At 40.7% G+C, this 19751-nt stretch overlaps 2 protein-coding genes across 6 annotated transcripts; one reads left to right on the plus strand and one right to left on the minus strand.

The window, feature by feature from the left end:
• Window positions 1-86: 86 nt before the first annotated feature.
• On the plus strand, window positions 87-6140 carry cdkn2c (cyclin-dependent kinase inhibitor 2C (p18, inhibits CDK4)). Of its 4 annotated transcripts, none has more exons than XM_068591420.1 (4): window positions 87-692; window positions 845-1563; window positions 2929-3286; window positions 5462-6140. In XM_068591420.1, the coding sequence occupies exons 2-4, from the start codon at window positions 1447-1449 to the stop codon at window positions 5464-5466; spliced, it is 480 nt and encodes a 159-aa protein (XP_068447521.1). In that variant the 5' UTR covers window positions 87-692; window positions 845-1446; the 3' UTR covers window positions 5467-6140. The 4 variants fall into 4 exon arrangements, with proteins under 4 accessions (XP_068447521.1, XP_068447520.1, XP_068447519.1 ...); XM_068591419.1 differs by having other exon boundaries at window positions 87-679; XM_068591421.1 differs by lacking the exon at window positions 87-692 and adding an exon at window positions 2516-2615 and having other exon boundaries at window positions 1470-1563.
• On the minus strand, window positions 6141-19679 carry rnf11b (ring finger protein 11b). Of its 2 annotated transcripts, XM_068591423.1 has the most exons (4): window positions 19620-19673; window positions 19120-19408; window positions 9467-9636; window positions 6141-9201 (listed from the first exon to the last, which is right to left on the minus strand). In XM_068591423.1, the coding sequence occupies exons 2-4, from the start codon at window positions 19240-19242 to the stop codon at window positions 9030-9032; spliced, it is 465 nt and encodes a 154-aa protein (XP_068447524.1). In that variant the 5' UTR covers window positions 19243-19408; window positions 19620-19673; the 3' UTR covers window positions 6141-9029. The 2 variants fall into 2 exon arrangements, with proteins under 2 accessions (XP_068447524.1, XP_068447523.1); XM_068591422.1 differs by having other exon boundaries at window positions 19120-19679.
• Between the last annotated feature and the right edge of the window lie 72 nt (window positions 19680-19751).

Genomic DNA, 19751 nt, shown 5'->3' on the forward strand with positions numbered 1-19751 from the left:
CAATATGTTGCCCACCGCAGACGATGACGCCATAATGCTTTTTTCACTGGGATTACAAGTGCAGATGAAGTAGGATGTTACATCGATATGCTACGACGCCCCTGTGTTCTCCGGAATAAATCATCTGCTTCGCAGCAGTGAATGCGAGCATCTTCTCGCCATTGCGTCATGAATTTGCGCTCTGTCGAGACAGTCAGCGTCACGCCTGTCCTCAGCTCCTATCCAATCACGCCATCATTTTTTGGGGAGGTGGGTTATTCAAAATGTAGCTTCTCCGGTAAACCGTAAAGCCAAACATCCTGCCGTGCCTCGCACAGCTCGATCTATACTTTAAAGGAACAACACTTTTTCATGTGACTGATATTTTTTGGAAGCGTTGCTGTTTTCGGACTTTTTAGCACCAAATACCGCGAATTTGGAAATAAATTCAAACGGACGTCGTTGTGACGCCGGTTCCTGGAGGAGCATCGTATGAGGTGGGGTTAGCATTGACGATGAAAAGGGATCTCGTGATGATTGTGTGATCTTTGGGGCAGCTCATGTGTCCTTCTCCGTCTCTCTCGGTCCTTGCAGGGTGTCTTTTTTTATAACATGATAGCAGACGTTTGCAGAAAATCATCAGGAAAATGAGCGGGAAGTGACTTGAATGACAGCCCATCTTTTGATAACATGAGAGGACGTAAGCATTTAACGTGTGTTTATAATTGTTGCATTTCGCGTATTTGAAATCAGGTTTTTCTCAGCCCCAATAATACGGATTTACGATTACATCACTGACGTAATTATACATGCAGGTGTGTGATAATAGTCCTTAAAGACGTGTCGTCTCTGTGTGTTTTTACAGGCTGCGTAGGGAGAAATGACACACATTTAATACAATTCAGCATCTGCCGCAGATATCATCCATTAGATCATAAGACATCAGGGCTGTGAGTATAGATGGTGCTGTTACAACACGTGACACATAGTTTCCGTATTATTATGACCTTGCAATGCGTCTCAGTGAATCAACATCGAGTATGCCGGTCAATCAGAGGTGGCAGAATTAATTTTCCAGCTTGATGCGTTATAACATTACTTTATATTTATAACTTTTAAAGTAATTGGATGCTGTAGGTGGGTGGGTACACGTAGAGTCATATAACATTGCACCATATAACATTGTTTTAAGATGTGAGCATTGGAGAGAAGCTGTTACATGGAAATGCACATATAGTTTACCAGCTCATATACGTCAAAACTATTTGACCCCCAAAAATACATTTCAATAGAAGCTACTTTATTTTTTAAAACCGTTTAGAGGGCAGGGTAATTCAGGTCAAGGGGGTGGTGCCTATATGAGATATTTTAGCTTACTTCCATTTTGGATAGCATGTGCACACCACAGAGAATCAGCAACTTTGCTTCGACAATTATATTAAAATAAAATAAAAGATAAGATAAAGAATGGCTGACCCAATCTGCAATGCCTCTGCCAGTGGAAACCTACCCAGAGTGTTGTTTTTGCTGCAAAATGGAGCACTTGTTAATGGATTAAATAAATACAACAGGACTGCACTGCAGGTTGGTACTCTTTCATTTATTGTTATTAATAAGAAGTAGAAATCGTTTTCTTCATGTTTTTTGTAAGCTGTGGTTTTACGAGCTTGTTTGACTTCCTTAGCGTATTGTGCTGTTATACATATAAGACCTGTAATCCGTTTATCTTCAAAGGTCTTCTGGATATTTGAAGATACACTGATTACAGGTCTTATATGCATAACAGCACAATAACAATACGCATGGTGTATTATTTAGATTGAATGTGACTATAGTCCAGACTCCTCTCTTCCATCTGTCGACAGATTCCATATTTTGAAAACAGTATATATATATATATATATATATATATATATATATATATATATATATATATATATATATATATATATATATATATATATATATATATATATATATATATAGTCTGATGAAAGATAGGAGTCTGGACTATAGTCATATTTAATCTTAATACACCATGCGTATATAGCAAAGTGGTTTATCAAATTCGTTTTGAATCGTTTTCATAGTTTTACGTAATTCATTATATAATGTCAGATAATCATAAATGTATTGGTACATGTGAGTAACTCTGTGGCTTTGTAATGGAAAAATAGGGTCTTTTAGTCACTATTTCACCATGTGATGTATATTTCTAGCACAAACTTTTGCACTTGATCTTGGTAAATAAGTTATTCAGATATAATAAAGAATAAGCCAATTTCTATAATTTGATAATCCAGGAAATGGAGACTAAACTCGAAGTTAAAGTGTGAGAAAGGAGAAACAAAATGGTGGTAGTGAGGAATATGAGTGTGCACACGCCTAGATTTTTTTTTTTGGGCCTACAGCAGACTAATTTAATTTATTTTGTTTAGCCCAAAATGACATATTACAACTTTGCCAGAGGTCTTTTCAATCTTTACACATACGATATCCCGTTCAGTAAAAAAAATCCTCCCCAAAAAACTTTAAGCAGGGAGAAAAGATGAAAAAACCTCCGAGAGAGCAAACGAAAGGGATCTGAGAGGACAGGACAGATGTCATACGTGTACAGAATGAACAATATAACGGAGGTACAACATATGACAGAAATGATTCAATGAGGCTTCATGGAAAAGTTAAACCAACCTATTACCACGTATAGTCATCATTTTAATATTAATAATAGTTGTATTTCAACATTATAAGTAATTCAGTTCCCTCATCTAAATAATACATCTGATGCAGCTCATGTTGAGAAAAAAAATGCATCCATCTTGATCCTTTTTTTCATAGCCATATTGTTACTAGGCCCTTATTGTTATTACAGCTATATATCTTTTTTAGTTTTGACCCGTCCATCCCTCCTCACCTGTTGGCTCTGCTCCTCGTTCTTCCTCGGTGCAGGTGGTGAAGTTGGGGAACGCCGCCCTGGTCGAGGCTCTTCTCCGGGCCGGAGCTGACCCCAACCTCCGCGACCCGGCCTGCGGTCTCACCGTGACGCACGACGCCGCGCGCGAGGGGTTCATCGATTCGGTGCGCGTGCTGGTGGAGTCCGGGGCCGATGTCAACCTGGTGGATGAGCGGGGTAACCTGCCGCTTCACCTGGCCGCCAGGGAGGGCCACCTGGAGGCGACCCAGCTGCTGATCGGACGCACCGAGAACCCGCGTGCCCCCAACGGCCTGGGACTCACCGCCGGGCAGCTCGCGCGCATCCATAAGAGGGAGGAGAATGCCCAATACATCCACGACTATTTGAGCTCCCGTAAGTGGTCTGGATTCTAAGTGTTTTCCATAATAGCTGCTCACAGATCCATCCCTTTCTTTTAAAGATGTATTGTTTTTTTTGTCTTCAAGCTTCACAGTACACAGAATCTGCATGGCATAAAGTGCTGGATACCTTATGCAATGTAATGTTGTGGACAGATGTATGATTTTGCTAATAAAGAATAGTTCTGTGCCTTCAACAAAATCAATGGCGCTGGAGAAAACTTTGACAGTGTTTGGGCCCAACGTTTCAATTATTGAGATGTTGGTATTAGCATAGTTTGATGTTGCATATAAGAGAATGAAGAACCATAATTAAAACAAAACAGCCCGAGATTTGATGTTCTTGGTTTCATGATGTTTTTTCACTCATGACCAGACACTTGGCTGAGTCAAAATGAGCAACACTCCCATTACTGAAATTCGTTTGAAAAACATAATAAAGAATATATGTATAATATAATGCTTCAGCAAATTTGAGACCATATAAAACGGACTGTCACAATTTGTATTTTAGTGTTTTGAAGGTTACAAAGTTCATTTATTTGTTGTTTTACAACAAAAGGTTGCACAATCGCCTTTGCTTGCTGAACACACGTGCACATAAACAACTATTTACATTAGAATATAATAAAAGGAAATGCATTTAGATAAAATAAAATATATACATTCAATAATATATAAATCAACATATAACTTCGTTAATAGTGGAAATAAAGGTAGTGCAAACGTGTATTAAAACCTTGTATGAGGATTATTTACAGTCGTATCTCAAGCAAACCTGAATATTTCATTACAGAGTTTATGATGAATAACGTTCTTTGTTTTAAAGTCAACTTAATGATGATCTTTTTGCGCCACCTTTTCAGTAATATCACATGACGTGTCACAGCCCTATTCATGAATGAGTGAAGCATTACAACAATGAATCATTCAGCAACTTCCTGTTTGAAAATGTGGTTGTGGCCATGCTTTCAATGTGTTGGTGCTCGTTCATAAAGGTTATCGATCTAATTGCACGAAATTCAAAATACGGGCACATATGCCTTCACATCAACACGTGGCTTCTGCAGCACAAGGCCCACCGTCGAAAAGCAGAAGCTACCGGAATCGAAAGTGAAATTTGTCTTGACGCTTTGCGGGGACTTACCAGTTCATTACAAACGGTTTATTCAGAGAATGAATGCGAGTCAATGCAACGTTTCTCTGTAAGTGTGTGTGTGTCTATTTGTTATCATTGGTGTTATAACGTTAAGATTGTTTTTACGTTATTCATTTGAGAATGTATTTATGTGGCCTTTGATTGAATTTTAGGCACAAATGGCACATCGACTGTTAGACCATCAGGCTTTTTCATCGCTGAAGTTGTGACCACGGAGATTATGAGAATAATTTGAGAGTTTTAAAACGTATGAAAATGCAACGAACATGCAAACACACGCATTTAAAAGATCCATAAAAGTTATTAGTTCCTCCGTGTGCTTCTGTTATTGTAACTTCTTTTGAAAAAGTCCATAAAGGCCGATATCAGTTTCTTACGACCACTTAGCTACAACAAATGGAACATTAAAGTAAAAACAAAAATATCCTAAAAAAAAAAAAAGCTCAAGAAAATGTACACTGGACTGTTTAAATCTAATAAATGTAGGTTTAGATCAACTAAATCCATTTCAGTGTTTAAGCCACATTGCAGGTTGAGGCCTTCCTCACAGTTGATTTATATTTGCTATGTAGTGTGATGTAATATATTACAATGATCATGTTTCTTTTATGTCTTTTAAGCCCTTTCCCTGGCTCGTGAGCGTGTGCGTGTACGCTCATCTTTCTTTCTGCCAGCCTCACACTATAAACGAACTGCTAAAAAAAAAAAACATTGTTAATGCACAGCAGCGTAGACAACGTTATAATACCGCACATTAATAAAGTGACGTGAGCGTCACTGCAGAGGCCTGATTGTATTGCAGTTCTACTCTAAAGTGCACAAAGGCCTCGACATTTTAGTTGTGATGATTCTGATCTCGAATGAAAAATAAAACACGCCTGTCACGTTTATTTCTCATATGGCGGTTTTCTTGCTCTTTATTTCTTAATGTATTAATGTCACTTTAGCATATGTGTGCATAAGGATACATTTGTGATATTAACTCACAGATTTTTTTTTCTTCTCACACAGACTAAAAGGACAAGGAGGATGAAGATAAAACACGTCTTGGTTATGACTGACAGTGAAGGATTAAAACAACTAATATTGAGGATTGTGAAGAATTGTCTCTGATATTCTGTCCAGATTAATAGGTTCTGTTTCTTTACTGCTTAAAACAGTAATGAAAAGGGAGCAATATGAATCAGCCTTGGGACATGTTTAGAAGGATTCAACCTAATTTCTCTTATATAGTATATATGTAAAATGAGCACGTGAGCAACATGGCATGAAGTTGTTCCTGTCGCTGAAATAAGATCCAATAATCATAAGGAGGATTTGGTGGAGAAGTAAAGGCCAGTATTTTTGCCTGCGTCTGCCTTTTGTGTACAATATGGAGGAATACTTCAAACTAAATCCATTAAATAAATGTTTAGTTCATCTCATATATTTGTATCAGATTATAACGATATCCAGGATGACTTACCTGACGTTGGTGTTATGTTATAGTGACATGTATACGCTTATTACAATATCCAAAATGTAAATTAATATGTATTTTGTGAGATAATTTACTAAGGTAAGAGGGATACATTACTTATTTGGAATTTATAGAGTCCAGAAGTTCAATCAAGTCTTGTCAGCATGTTAATGTGTGATTTAAAAAAAGGAAACCACATGCCTTCCTAGAGTGTAGGAAATAAACCACACCAATGGCAGTTTTATTCTGTTGCAATGTCTATTTATTGTTTGCCTGTAGTACATAGCATATATGCATATTTATGCTTACAAACAAAAAAAGGTCTAACAAGCATCCACACACAAACATACAACACACTCATATCCACAATAACCTCCATGTTCAATCCTGTACTCAAAAGCAGAGAAATCCACCCCAAAACAGCACTCACTTGTTTCAAACAAACAAATCTGTCCTGAAAACCAAAGTCAGAACAAAAGCTCTCACTGGCTCGTGGTTAAGAAACATTTTGGGAAGTTGCTTCCTTTGTATGACAGACACTGAAATGTAGCAGCTGCTCCACAGTAATGCATATCCATGTGGCTTTAGGAGCATGCTCGTCTTCACTCAAATCATTTGGATTTTTTTTTTTAAACCTGTATTTCTTAAATTATGTTGTGGTAAATACTATCATGACATGGTGTTTGTTTACCTCCAGAATGCATGGAGCATTGCCAGTCCCAGCCAGCTACGATTAGGTCCAGATTTCTCCCATTTAAAAAAAAAAAAAGTAAAAAAAATTGCATACTCTTAATAAAAGGCTTTTGGTTCCAAACTGTCATCTGCTGTACTGCAGACAAAAGAAGTGGGAACACAGTACTGTGGTGTTTGCATTGGACAGTGTATTCATTTGTGTTGTGACAAGATAGTTAGAAAATCTCCTTTACACGGCATGTATGACCGCTCGGGAAACAGCCTTCTATATTACCGCTGTACCCCTCTTCCTGCTCCACACTTTAGCAGCTGATGTCATCCCGTACTCACGTTTAACCGAAGGCCTTGAAGCTCCACCTTACTGATGGAGGACAACATAAAGAGTTACGTATGTACTGTGCATTAACTAAGGTGCTGACTGCCAACCCTGCCCTAATCTTCCTTATACACACACACACACACACACACACACACACACACACACACACACACACACACACAAAAGGTCATGAAGCCTACAAACACAAACACGCAAGTAGGCACACAAATACACAGATCACTGAAGGCATGTTCACTAACTGTGTTGGATCTGTATCATGCCCGCTGTGCAGGGGGAGATCAAATTATTTATCTTTTTCTGCATAATTCAAAGTCTTGCCGACTCAACTGCGTGCCAAAGGTAGCAGGGAGAAGGAACAACTGAGTTTCTTTGTGCTTTAACAGTAAACTGGGTTACTTGGGCGATAAGACATTTTAAAATGAGGCGAGGTCATTAAGATCGAGGCCTTACTTTAAGAAGAACATAAAAAAGGGATAGAAATACAACCATTCTGAACTGAGATCACATTTTCGGCAATGTATCATTATTCTGTCCTCTTTAGGTAAACAAGCGTCTTCAGTCATGTTCAGGACACACGAACCATCCTGATGGTGCAAGCGTGAACCATTTCCCCTGTGAATGTTTGCTTTACTTCTGGTTTTATGAACACGTTTGCCACACGACAGGATGCTGTATTAAGCAATACGGAACATATGCAAACACATTCATATAAGCCCAAACTGCTTTGTTTTTAATTCCTTGATTTGCTCCTGGAGTTACTTGATTTGGACAATAAGAGGGGTGCCAAACCTGGACTTAATTAATTCAGTAGTTTGGTTAATGTCACCAGTTATAAATTGTGTTTCCACTCACAGAGAGGGGCTATAATTACAGATCATAGTGAGAATGTCGGTAAAACAAATCACAAACCTCACTTTGACATAATTACTGAATGCATATGGTCAACCTTTGTCACAACTCTGATTAAGAAGTGCAAAATATCAATGGTTCGTTAACTGGTCCACTTGTTCTTTGGCCAATCATCTGAGAGCTGTGATTGAGAAAGTCACGAGGAGTAGATAGCTTGACAGCAACAGCCTACTAGCTGTCCACCACATTAGTGACTAAAGCACAGACTGTTTTTCCTTATTCCTTATCCGTGTTGTTGGTAAACACTGGTTTGACAAAGCCCTTATGCTGACGGACAAAACAAACACGTAACAGATTTCACAAAGCCACGGAACGATCGACCAATCTTGGTTTTCTCTATACAGATAGGCAACTCCAGGCCCTGGCGCTGTGGACCAGTGGAGGCCTGCGGTTTGTCTACAGAATATATATCTGAAAGTTGCAGTGTCAAGTCTCATGTCCGGCATCCAGCATCTTTGAAATCACACGTCCACATCTGTAGCAGTTCTTGCAGCAGACATGACTCTGCAACAGGCGTCTGTGTGAAGCCACGTGGAAGCGTCAGCGGACGGAACGTTTTCTTCCCACTTGTCCTGCGGCGTGGCATTTTAGTACTCAGGCCTCGGCAGTCCAACAAGCACAATCTGCGCCCTTGTGATGGTGTTCAGCTATCCTTCGTCCTGTAGTGTTCATATCAATGATGGGAAGTAAATAAAAGAAGTGTGTTTATGGGCACAGTCCAGTTTGTATTCCTGCATATAAAAGCGGATCTTGGATTTCTTAAACTTATCAGTTCACCATCATCCGTTCCCCTTGACTCTGGTATCCTTAGATCCCCCACTCAGTTCCCATCTGTCTCCTTGGTCTGCTCGGTCCAGCTCTTTCCGGTTAAGTCCTCCTTAAATCAATCCTGTCCAGCAGGCCAATAGAGGAACGTGTGCGGTACACACATGCATTCACACTCTCGCACACACACGCGAGCATTCATTCTAAATTTTTTCACACCGTTCACTGTTTTTATAGCGACATCTTACTAATTCAGGATACCAGTCAGCAAGATGGACGTTGTGTGTATGTCCATGTATGTGCATATTGTATGTGTGTGTTTGGGGGGGCGGGAGGGGTCCATTCTGGTTCACAGGTGCCTATGAGCATATACAGTGTGTATGTGCATTTGTGTGTGTGTTTAGTTGTGTGCCTCAGTTGGTTTCGTAGGAGGAGAGCAGCGCGGCGTCCACAGGCTCCATGCATGAGGGGCAGGTGAAGGATCGCATCAGCCAGTCGTCTATACAGTCCATGTGGTAGATGTGCATGCAGGGCAGGAACCGGATGGGGTCTCTGTATACAAAGTCCATCATGCAGATGACACACCTGTGCAGGTGAACACAGGTACAATTTGTTAGAAACGGCATGGACAACAGAGAAATGCAGAAAATAATTGAAATTCAGTCAAAAGAAGAACACCACAAAAAAAAAAACACAACCTCCCCCTCCCCCAATTTTAATACAGCCGCTTTGTCATTGGTTACTCGTGAATTGTGTGAATTTACATCTTACATTTTCATTCATTTTAAGGCATTTTTAAAGACCTACAAGCACTCTGATTAAATACAGATCCATCAGCGTGGCTACTCACTCTCTGATCTTCTTCTCAGAGCCGTCCCGTCCCGGGTCGTATACGCCCTTCGGGAGGTGCTGGATGAGTCCGATTCGCTGTGCGATGCGAACCTGCTCCTCCTCAGTCAGCTGAGTGGCAAGTCGGGCTTGGCTGGGTGTTGGGTGGTAGACAGGCACATGGATCTGCTCCTGCAGATAGAGAGAGAGGGAAGAACCAAATAGAAATGTCAGATTGTTGGGAGAATTCAAAGAGAGAAAAATCATAAATCACAAATACTTGTCACTTCATGCAGAAACCTCACTAACTTATTTATATTTCTCTGCTGCTTTCATACTTCAGCTCCAGGACAGTCATAGTCAAGTGTACACTTCTGAATAATAAGAATTGGCTGGAGGTCTGATTGGTGGCAGGAAATAATACATTGTAGATAAACTGTAGTAAGACTTATATTCTTGTTTCAAAAATCTCTAAAGGAATCTCTAAAAACCTCCACAGGTTCTTTGAACTGGGAATTGAGTGTTTATTTTATTACAGAGAGACAAAATAATGTCACCACCTGCCAGTACAATACTGGAATGCATTAGTAGGTAAAATCCCTCACCCTGAAGGGTGGACTTCACTTTGGCAGACAACACAGTGAAGGTATCAAGAGCTTCACACTCCAACAAACATTGTGTTGTTTTAAAATGTATTCACCCCTCTGACAAACAAGGCTCTCACAATAATTATTGTCAATAACTGATACCAACAAACTGCCTGGTCATGTTGTAGGGTTATAGTCACAGGCAGTAGATGGTAGTGTTTCCCCACGTCTGGTCTGAACTGCTGCTGGAGTGATAAACCATGGCTGCTATCACTTGACTTGGTTGTGGATAAGAAATGTTTTCAATCTGAAACATAATAAATCTAACTGCATGGCTTCATTGGAGGTGGCATACAGACAAGATTATATTGGTATTACTTAAACAATTTCAATTGACTTTGATTAATTCACCAAAGGACAGAAGTTTACAATAAAGTGTAATGAAAGATGAGCTCCTGGAAATCAACTGCAAGTGCATAATAATGAATAAATACCTGTGAAGTCACTAAAGACAAATAGAAAGACATATCTGTTCAAAGTCACCTAAATTGTGCTGGCCTGCACAAAAAGTCCAAACAGCCACAACTACCTCTCTCCCTCAACACTTTACCTCAAACTGAAAGTGAAGGGTGAGAAATTGCTCGTCTTTCATTATGTCTGTCAGCAATATTTCACATATTGGTTCTTAAAACCACATGAGTATGAGTCTAAAATGCAATGAAAGCAGAGTGTCAGTATCAGTATGGAATGAGTCAATTCTTTAAAATTTGACTTTGTGCAAGTATCTAAACCCAGACTGTATATTACACTGTAAAAATACAGTATATTGTGAATATATTTTACTTATATTTGAGGTATTTTCCCAAAAAAGGATGAAACTTTATTGCCATTATCAGCTCAAGTATTAAAGCTCGGGTTGGTAATCTTGAATAACGAGGCAGAGTGAGCAACTGTTTTCGCAGCACAAGCTCCAAATGACCCTAAAACTAGCGAGAACTGAGCGCCAGTCCCTTCAGTCTGTAAACTGAGTATCTCTGGGTTTCGGACTGTTTTGACACATTTTCTGACATTTGCAGTCCTAAGAGTTGTTTATAAAACGCAAGACCATCAAAGCTGAGCGGACATCATTTCCTGCTGAAAACAGAATGCCACACACGATCTGTGAACAAATAAAGCTTTTTAAGAAATGATAGATATGTGAGAGTTCTATCTGTTTTAGCTTGTGAGAATCGGTATCGATATATTTAGTTTTTCTGTCTTGTCGACCACCTACGTTTCCAAATATCTTCCTCCTCTCTCAACACAACTTTATTCACTCCACTCACTCAATTTGCGGTCTATGACTGTGCCTCCTTTCCTTCCTTCCTTCTTCTTTCTGTGCTCGACATTCTCATACACTCACAACAGTCTTTTGTGGTGCGAGTATGAGTTACTCATCCCCCTCTGTGACCGCACGCTTCAGCCCACTCTCTTCTCCTCCTGCTCCAGCATGCCAAACCTTCGAGTCAGGCACCTGAAATGATCCAACAGCCTGGTCATGGATTAATCTGAGTCCACTCTATGTGAGCTCTTTCGTCAACTTCCTGAATAACCACACTCCAGAAAAGACAATTTGACACAAGCACCAATGGATGCTACTGGAGATGAGAGTAGGAGCAAACAAAAATAAGTAGTCCTCTGAGCCACCCGACTTACCAAATCAAGCATTTGTAGGAAAATATTTTCACTACATTGTAACCTAGATTCAATTCCTAAATATATATATATATATATATATATATATATATATATATATATATATATATATATATTTTAAGTTTTACGGTTTTCATTTAAAACATGAACAACAATGATCAAGCAAGCCAGCACCGCAGCTTTTTTAGACAGGAGTCAGCATAATTTAAGTGGGTGAGGCTATCTGCTGTTCTCCTGACAGCCACTCTTTTTGCCCTTGTCAAAAAGAGACGGCAGCCAGGCAGCAGGAATGAAAGCTCCAGACAGGGCCTCAGGGGGCGGCAGCAGCTGTGCTCTGTGTGTGTGTGTGTGTGTGTGTGTGTGTGTGTGTGTGTGTGTTAGGGCGAGTAACTGTGCACTGGTCAGCAGTATCTTCCTTCACACATGGCTTGTCAGCTGGACTGTGACAACTGCTCATTATTTGACCTCAGGTTGACCAGAGGGACAATAATTATAGAGATAGAGGGTGAGAGAGGGAGTATAGGCGAGGGTGGGGGATTATGGGAGTCGGCAAAGAACAAACCCTGGTTTTCTCTGACAAGTAATGCTGTTGGCTAAAGAGCTGTGAACACTGCAGCAGAAAGTCTGGCAGGCCCAGACTGCTAATAGTGAACGAGAAAGTAGGAGAAGATTGTAGACAACGGGGAAGTAGAGCAGACGCACAGAGTGAAAGTGAAAAAAATATGGAGGACATATTTACCCAAGATCCCCCATCATCAATCACTAATTGAAACACAAAAAAAAACAAGAGTGGGTAAATTAAATATAGAGGCACTCTTAGGCCACAAATAAAGAAAAAATGGGCCACAGCTTTAGCTTCAGGAGCACATACACACACATAGCCCAGATCTCCCCCACTGTTGTATGTGTCTTTGTTCTATGTTACGGATAGGAAAATGGGTGAGAACCACACATGCCTCTTTTACTTACTACATCACCAAGTCAATTATCTAGGCATGGTGCTGTTTTTTGGTATCAAAACATAGATCTCCTATATTGATATAATCCACAACGTCTCCACCATGGCAAGAGAACAGGAGCAGGCTTTGAAATTGTCGCTCTCTAACGACGCACCGCCACTATCTATGCTTGAACGGTATTTGAGATGTGATGTGATGAATATGCCACGAGAACACACACAAATGGTATTAAATATATTTATTATTGGACTGTGAACGCTGGGAGCCATTTGCACAGCTGGGACATAGAGTTGTTCCTCTCTTTCTCCCTGGGAACAAACAGATAGAAAACAGCAGTGAGTGACAGAACTGATTGTATTAATGTCTGAATGAATGCATACACATACATGCTAAAGATTTCAACAACTCACCTCTTCCCATTTCCTCTTTGTCGGGTGTTTGGGCAAAATAGTTCCCCGGGGCCTCGAGCACCCATTTATAGTTGCAGGAAGTACCAACCACAGGAAGCTCGTGGTGGGAGGAGGTGAAGTTATGTGTTGCTTTGTTTATTTAGATAAATTATGTGTGGATAATTTATTCTATTAATAGGATTTGTTAATATTTGTAAATTGTTAATGATATCTTTAGGTTGGGAAAATCATGTAGATATTTAATGTACGTACACACACACACACACACACACACACACACACACACACACACACACACACACACACGTGTGATGGTATGTCTGGGCTAATTAGAAGGTGTATACAAGGAGCTCTTTCTGTTTGTGTTGAGATGAATTGTGGGAGATTACAGGAACTGGTTGGTGATAGAGAAGTTTTGATGTTGTGGGAAACTGTAAAAATAAATTAAGCTTGATTTGAAACCTCTTCTGGACTCCTGATCAGCTCCATTACCGCCAAGGCCGCTCGACATGGTGACACTCTTGTTCAAGTGACTGCAGAGTAACAAAATCTTTGAACAAGACCTGCAGACACCTGCACAATACAGGCGAGCGTGCACTGTGTTTATCACACAAACATGCATAAACGCAACAATGACAACAATAGGGGAAGGAATACAATGGACATTAGCATCACAGGATGCGTTGTGTTAACATGATCGCGGAACAGGCTGATGAAAACAGTGTGTGAATCCACGAACAAAGTTATGTAAATAATAAACAGCAATCTTTTATTAAACCACTATTTACACTCTTATCATGCCAGCGGAGCATTAGCAAATCAAAACTGTCTATAGACCCTGAACAGCCTTTCAATTGTTTATGTCCACTTTAAGATAATGATCAAAACCAACTCGATCATATGAGCCAGGGCTGCCAACTGTCATCCGAAGGAAGACGAGAACTAAAATGTTAGAGGGAGTCGTGAAGACAATAGAGATATTCGAGTCCTCGTCATTGTAGTGCGTGCTCAGTCAACAGCAACCCCTATGTGGCTGTGTGTCAGCCAAAGCCCACAGACCATGAGTCTGAACTGCAGCACAATGGCTTGTTTGTCAGCACCGCCTCCACCACACCCCCATTGATTCTGTTACCATATTAGGTCAAGACTGTAGGTAATCAAAATCACATGGGTTCTCTCTGATAGGTTGTACCACTGCCTTACAAGGCTAAAAAACAACACTATATAGTTGAATTGGCTTAATCATGCATGTGGGGAAGTCAGTGGCACTACAGTTGTCCTCATCTGCCCGATGCATTACTGTTAGTGTTATCTGCACACAGTGAGGAAGCCATGTTTATTTCCTCCCTTTGCTGATGCTCCATTTGAATGGCGGCACATGCAGACCACCGATGCCAAACAGGTCAAAGAGTAGAGACCAGAAATTGATAAATAACAATCCTGGTAAGGAATTATACTGACAACTGATTGCGCTCTCCCATAGAACTGCATTATTATTATTTTTTAAACAAACAGAAAAAGTATTTTTTGTATAGCTCATCTACAATTTCACTGGGTAAACACATTTTCCATATTGGACACTAAAAGATATGTTTTGTTCCACAAATAGCTTGCCACAAAATATATCATCAGTTGACATTGCATACCATCCTCACGCCAAGAATCATGACAAATGGTTAGGAACAGTAATACAGTGTAACAAAGTGGGAGTAGCCTCGTTACTATGTGGTTATGTCCTGATGGCAATGTGATACCATAGTTACCAAGTTATTAATACATACATCACTCATATGAACGGCGTATCAGCGCCTTCACGGCCAGAAGACAGATTTTGTAGTGGTTGAACCTTTGTTTGCATTCATGCCAAAAGTCTGCTTGAAGGCTGAAAAGCCTCCTTTTCAGCCCGTATCAGTCGGTTCTTCCCATCTGCTACGCTCTCCCACGTCAACACTCCAGGTTTGACAGCTAATTATAAACAACCTCTAAAGCAAACTTTTTATCCCCATTTCATCTGACCAAGCTGGCTGAGCTCAAACCAAACTGTGCTGACTGCAAGCCCTTTCATCTCGATGGCAAGGCAGGTGGTTGACAGAATCTGTGCTTTTCAATTGCGTGTGTATCCACTAACGTCAGCGGTGTGTGTACCCCCTGGTCCACTAAACCATCTGAAAGTAGATTTGGCCCGGTTTTTGTGCAGAGCAGCAGGAGCTTATTTGACACGTTTTAAATCATTTCTTACCCTCTAGGCCTCCTTCTCACACAAAAGTGAGAGAAACGGTGGGAAAGTGTGTTGAGAAAGACCAAGTTCAGCTACATGCATACACACAAGCCCAGTGAATCTTTTAAAGTCTGCGAGGCGTTCCAGCCAATGAGGTTTGGCCGTGAGGCAAGATGTCACAGCAGCATGAAAGGCCTTTGTGCCAAACTGAATGTGATCAATGAAAACTCCTGTCATTGCTCACATCTCTTATGACAGAGGCGGGGGCATTACAAGCAATACCAGGGGGATGGGCAAGCACATGCATAGACACATACAAACTCTCTCATTCTCAAATGCCAACACACACATGGGTGCCTTAAGTTCTATAGCCCAGTCCCACAGCGATGAGTCAGCACTTGCCTCGGCTGCTTTCCCAATCACCACACACAGCGTGTTGAAGCAACACACAGGTATACACTTCACAACTGCAGCCATCACAGTATTAGGAGCACAAACACAACGTCACCCCAGTCGGCTTTGAAGCCTCCCCAGTTGATACGAAATAAACATGAATGCAACTCTCACACTCACACACACACACACACGTTCACTTTGAAATCATTTTGACAAGACATTAAATGGCCCACTAGCCTAAGTGGTTGGCTCAGAGATGATCTCATCCACTTTAAGTCTTAGCTTTCAACAGCCATCCAGTCACCCTTCCAGCCCATACTATGCACACCGTAACTACATGGAAGATTCTCTTGTAAACACTGTTTTACTGCAAGGCGGCTCAATTATTATGGCAAAGAATAAAAGGCTTGTTCCATTGTACCTGTAAGCATTTACTAGGATAGACAGTTATACTATATAAAAAAAAAGTCCTAATCCAATGACTCTCATATATGGCTTAATATGGAATAAAATAAATTGACATCTCTGGAAACTTGGTCTGATCGGCATCAACATGGCAGACAAACTCAAGTAGCAGAAGAAAAAGGGAACTGCCGTACATGCACTGCATACGTGTATGAAATAAATTCAGTCCCTAAATGCCCAAGGATCTACCTTGCTACTTCTACAACAGGAACAGAAAACAAGTTATCCAACACCAACATCACTCACGGGGAGAAGAAAGCAATTGATCCCCCAAACTGATTGTGCCATCTTCAGCAGCAAATGCAACCAACGCATCTGATAAGTGAACATCAGTCTTTCACATCGCTATGGATGAATTCTGGCTCGCTCTTCTTTGCAGAATTTCTTGAATTCAGCCTCACAGGAGGATTTTTGAGCATGAATTGTCCATCCATGCTACTTTCACAGCATCTCAATTGCAAAGTCACGACACCCCATAATTCAGCACTTGAAATACGAATGTTCTTATATTAAATAAACTGTGACATGTTTATTATTTTGTGACTTTATTGTATTTTCAATATTGTGGGTTGCTTTTGGATCATAATGAATGCCCTGATTCGTTACTCAACAACTAGACATTAAAAATGATGTAGCCACTCATCTTTCCCTGATTGCTTTTTTGGGGATGGAGAAACAATAACAGGCTTGGGATTTAAATAATTGTCTGTCTCCTCTATTCATTTTCTGTAGCTTAAGCCCAGCCAGAGCTCATCTTTGTTTTGGATGTCACGGTTGGGATTTCTGGCATCATGTTTTCCACCGCGAATAACAAACCTCGCCTTACGGTATGAAGGAGAGATCTCCAGAACAGTGAGAACACTGGCCTTTACACACAGGTCCATACTTGACAGCTTTTAAGAAAATGCCAAATTCAATTTCAAGTCGAGTATAGTGGAGCCTTTAGTCCCTTTTCTAACACAAGCAGCACTTCCAAAATGTGTTAATCTGAACTGCAAGCTCACAAAAAATGTGTGTAGTGTTCTCAGGCTGGGTTCAGATGGTGAAGGTGGTGATTACTGTGGTCACCAGGGAGAAAAGAGCTGGCAGGTCTGAAAGAGCCCTTTATAAGTAGGTTTTTACGAGTTAGTTAACCCTCTTGTGAAACTGTCAACACAAACAAACTACTCACAGATTTTCTCAACCCAACTGAAAGCTTAGTTAGAGCTCTTCCAAAGAAACTAAGCAATGTTGTTTATTACACCATCACTCCAATGATACCAGAGCTGTCTGCTTTGGCCTAATTACACCCTGTTGTAGGCCAGACATGACATGCTCGTAGCAACCTGGAGATAGATGCATACAAGGACTCCTGGCCTCGTTCAGATATTACATTTGACTGACTCTGTTGAATGACATTCCACTGATAATAAATGACAAAGATGGCGAATAAGAACTTGAAATGTTACCAGGAAATTTTATGTTTGCATGCGCTGCCCTCACCTCAGTTTGTGCCTATCTAATGTCTTAGCATACATTCGAGTTTGAAAACATCTTTCAATCAGGCAGAAGATAGAGGCTTTATGAATTTGGAAATTACCGCAAAAACCTGTATTAAAGCAACCTTCTGTTTCGAGAAACCAATGGCTTCTTATGTGACCCGAATGAATGCTAAAACATTAGAGGCAAGAACTGACCCTTCACTAATGGCTCAATGTGTGAGTTTCAACTAGTAAGACATGACAATCCAGTACAATGGTACATGAAAACAAAACAAAAATGTCATTTTTGGCCATTGATCAGAATTGATTTTTCTTCCATTTTCCATTTGTCGATGTGATGTGTGGATATATGATTGGTTATGGTCTTTTAGAGAAATAAAGGAATCAACAGCTAGATATTTCTTCGTCATGGTTAGATCTACAATGGGGAAATTAATAATCTAGGTTCATGACATTTTATCAAATCTATCTGACATCTATAATATATTTGTCTTAGTATCTATTCATGAATAGAAAGTTAAGCATTTTAGAATCCAGTTAGACAATCATGAACCTTTTTTTTCACTTTTCAAATGATAGACGACAATAGACTGAGACAGTGTTGCAAACGTTCCCCCTTGTGTTGTTATCTCTCTCACAAATAGTTACAGAATTAAGTAGTTTTCTACAATAAAAGCTCTTGGAGACCACCTTCAGTTTCCCATGTTGTAAAAGACTTCTCTTAAATCAGATAAGGCTTGGCTTAACCTAGTAACAGGCTAACTCTCTGCCAAGGCCTTACATAACTCATACCAGCTAGAAAAACACACGAGAGAAGGGTAAGACCATGAATCATATTCATGCTTACACCAGGTCTGTTTCCAGATGATCTAATTCAGGAAATAAGGACACCGGACAAACAGGTAGCTTCCCTGCAGCTGAGAAAGTTATGAGAGCCACAATTTTAAAAATATGACCAAACTCTCCCTTTAATAGAGCACTGGGGTTTGTTTGCAGTCAATAAAAATAAATTACAGTTTATACCATTTAAGTGAACTGGAGGCCACAATACATGTCTTTGTTCATCTCCATTTAATATGAACCAAAACCACATGGTTCAGTGTGTTTGAATGAAAAGTATTGCAAATGATGATATCGTGCTGCTTTCCTATCAGTGAAGGATGAATCATAATATGACTTCGGGGAAATGGGAGACAAAGACAGGACCTTCGGATATAACAAAGCGGATTAGTATCAAAGTCGTGGCTGGGTCAGTGGGCTGGCCAGGAGAGCGATTGTTGTCAAACACCTCGGCGTCTTCTCAGTTTCTGTCATCGACAGACAGCAGGACAGACATACAGCCATTAGTGGGCCAGACGTCAGACAACACGTCATCTGAACTTGTCATGAATTTGATTAATCTAAAAAAAAAAAAAAAGGCTGTCTCCTGTCATGTTGTGGTTCCAAACAGTGAGTCAAAGTTACCTGGTAGGGGGGCGGCGGCTCCAGGTCGGGGTCGGCACCGTCTCCGTAGCTCGCCCGGTCCGACTGGGACTCGTGAAGCAGAGAAATATCATCCGAGGTCGGAGATTTCAGACAGTTTCCCATCTCTTTCCTCTTCGGGTCAAACTCTCCCCCTCTCTCTCGCTGCACTAGCGTCACACAGCGGGGATGTCACGGGCCACTGTCACAGATACCGTCAGCGGACGAGAGAAGGCGTTTCTCCATGCACAGCTGATGAAGGTCCTCTCCCAGACGGCGGGAGGGCTGCTCACTTCAACAACAACATAGCGTTACCTCAGCCTCAGCTAGCAGCTAGCCGCACAAAGACCTAGCTTGCGTAGGAAGCTAGTTAGCCCTCGAGAGCATCTACTCGGTTTGCTAAAACGTTTACGACTGAAACAACCTCGCGAAATGTGGTACCCGCGGAAGAAGCAATACGAGTACAGTATGAATATCCTTCATTTAAAACGATAAAGCCTCACCGCAGTGTTCCTGTCTGAACCCTTCTTGGATGTCAGGGACTTTCCAGTGTGCAGCTGCCGACGAACGACAAAAGGTGGCGATGTAGCAACACGAAGCCCCGCCCTTTCATACAACCAACCAATGAGCGTGTA

The sequence above is a fragment of the Clinocottus analis genome, unplaced genomic scaffold, assembly GCF_023055335.1.
Source record: "Clinocottus analis isolate CAN_PGR_092001 unplaced genomic scaffold, fCliAna1.0.p SCAF_25, whole genome shotgun sequence".
Classification (NCBI taxonomy): Eukaryota; Metazoa; Chordata; class Actinopteri; order Perciformes; family Cottidae; genus Clinocottus; species Clinocottus analis.

Bases quoted from the DNA above. Each gene is read 5' to 3' on its own strand.
- cdkn2c (XM_068591418.1), top strand. From the start codon at position 1,447: ATGGCTGACCCAATCTGCAATGCCTCTGCCAGTGGAAACCTACCCAGA. The intron at 1,564-2,928 runs GTTGGTACTCTT...TCCTCGGTGCAG, and splicing joins ACAACAGGACTGCACTGCAG to GTGGTGAAGTTGGGGAACGC.
- rnf11b (XM_068591422.1), bottom strand. From the start codon at position 19,242: ATGGGAAACTGTCTGAAATCTCCGACCTCGGATGATATTTCTCTGCTT. The intron at 9,637-19,119 runs GTAACTTTGACT...CTCTATCTGCAG, and splicing joins AGCCGCCGCCCCCCTACCAG to GAGCAGATCCATGTGCCTGT. The intron at 9,202-9,466 runs GTGAGTAGCCAC...TCACCTGCACAG, and splicing joins TCTGAGAAGAAGATCAGAGA to GTGTGTCATCTGCATGATGG.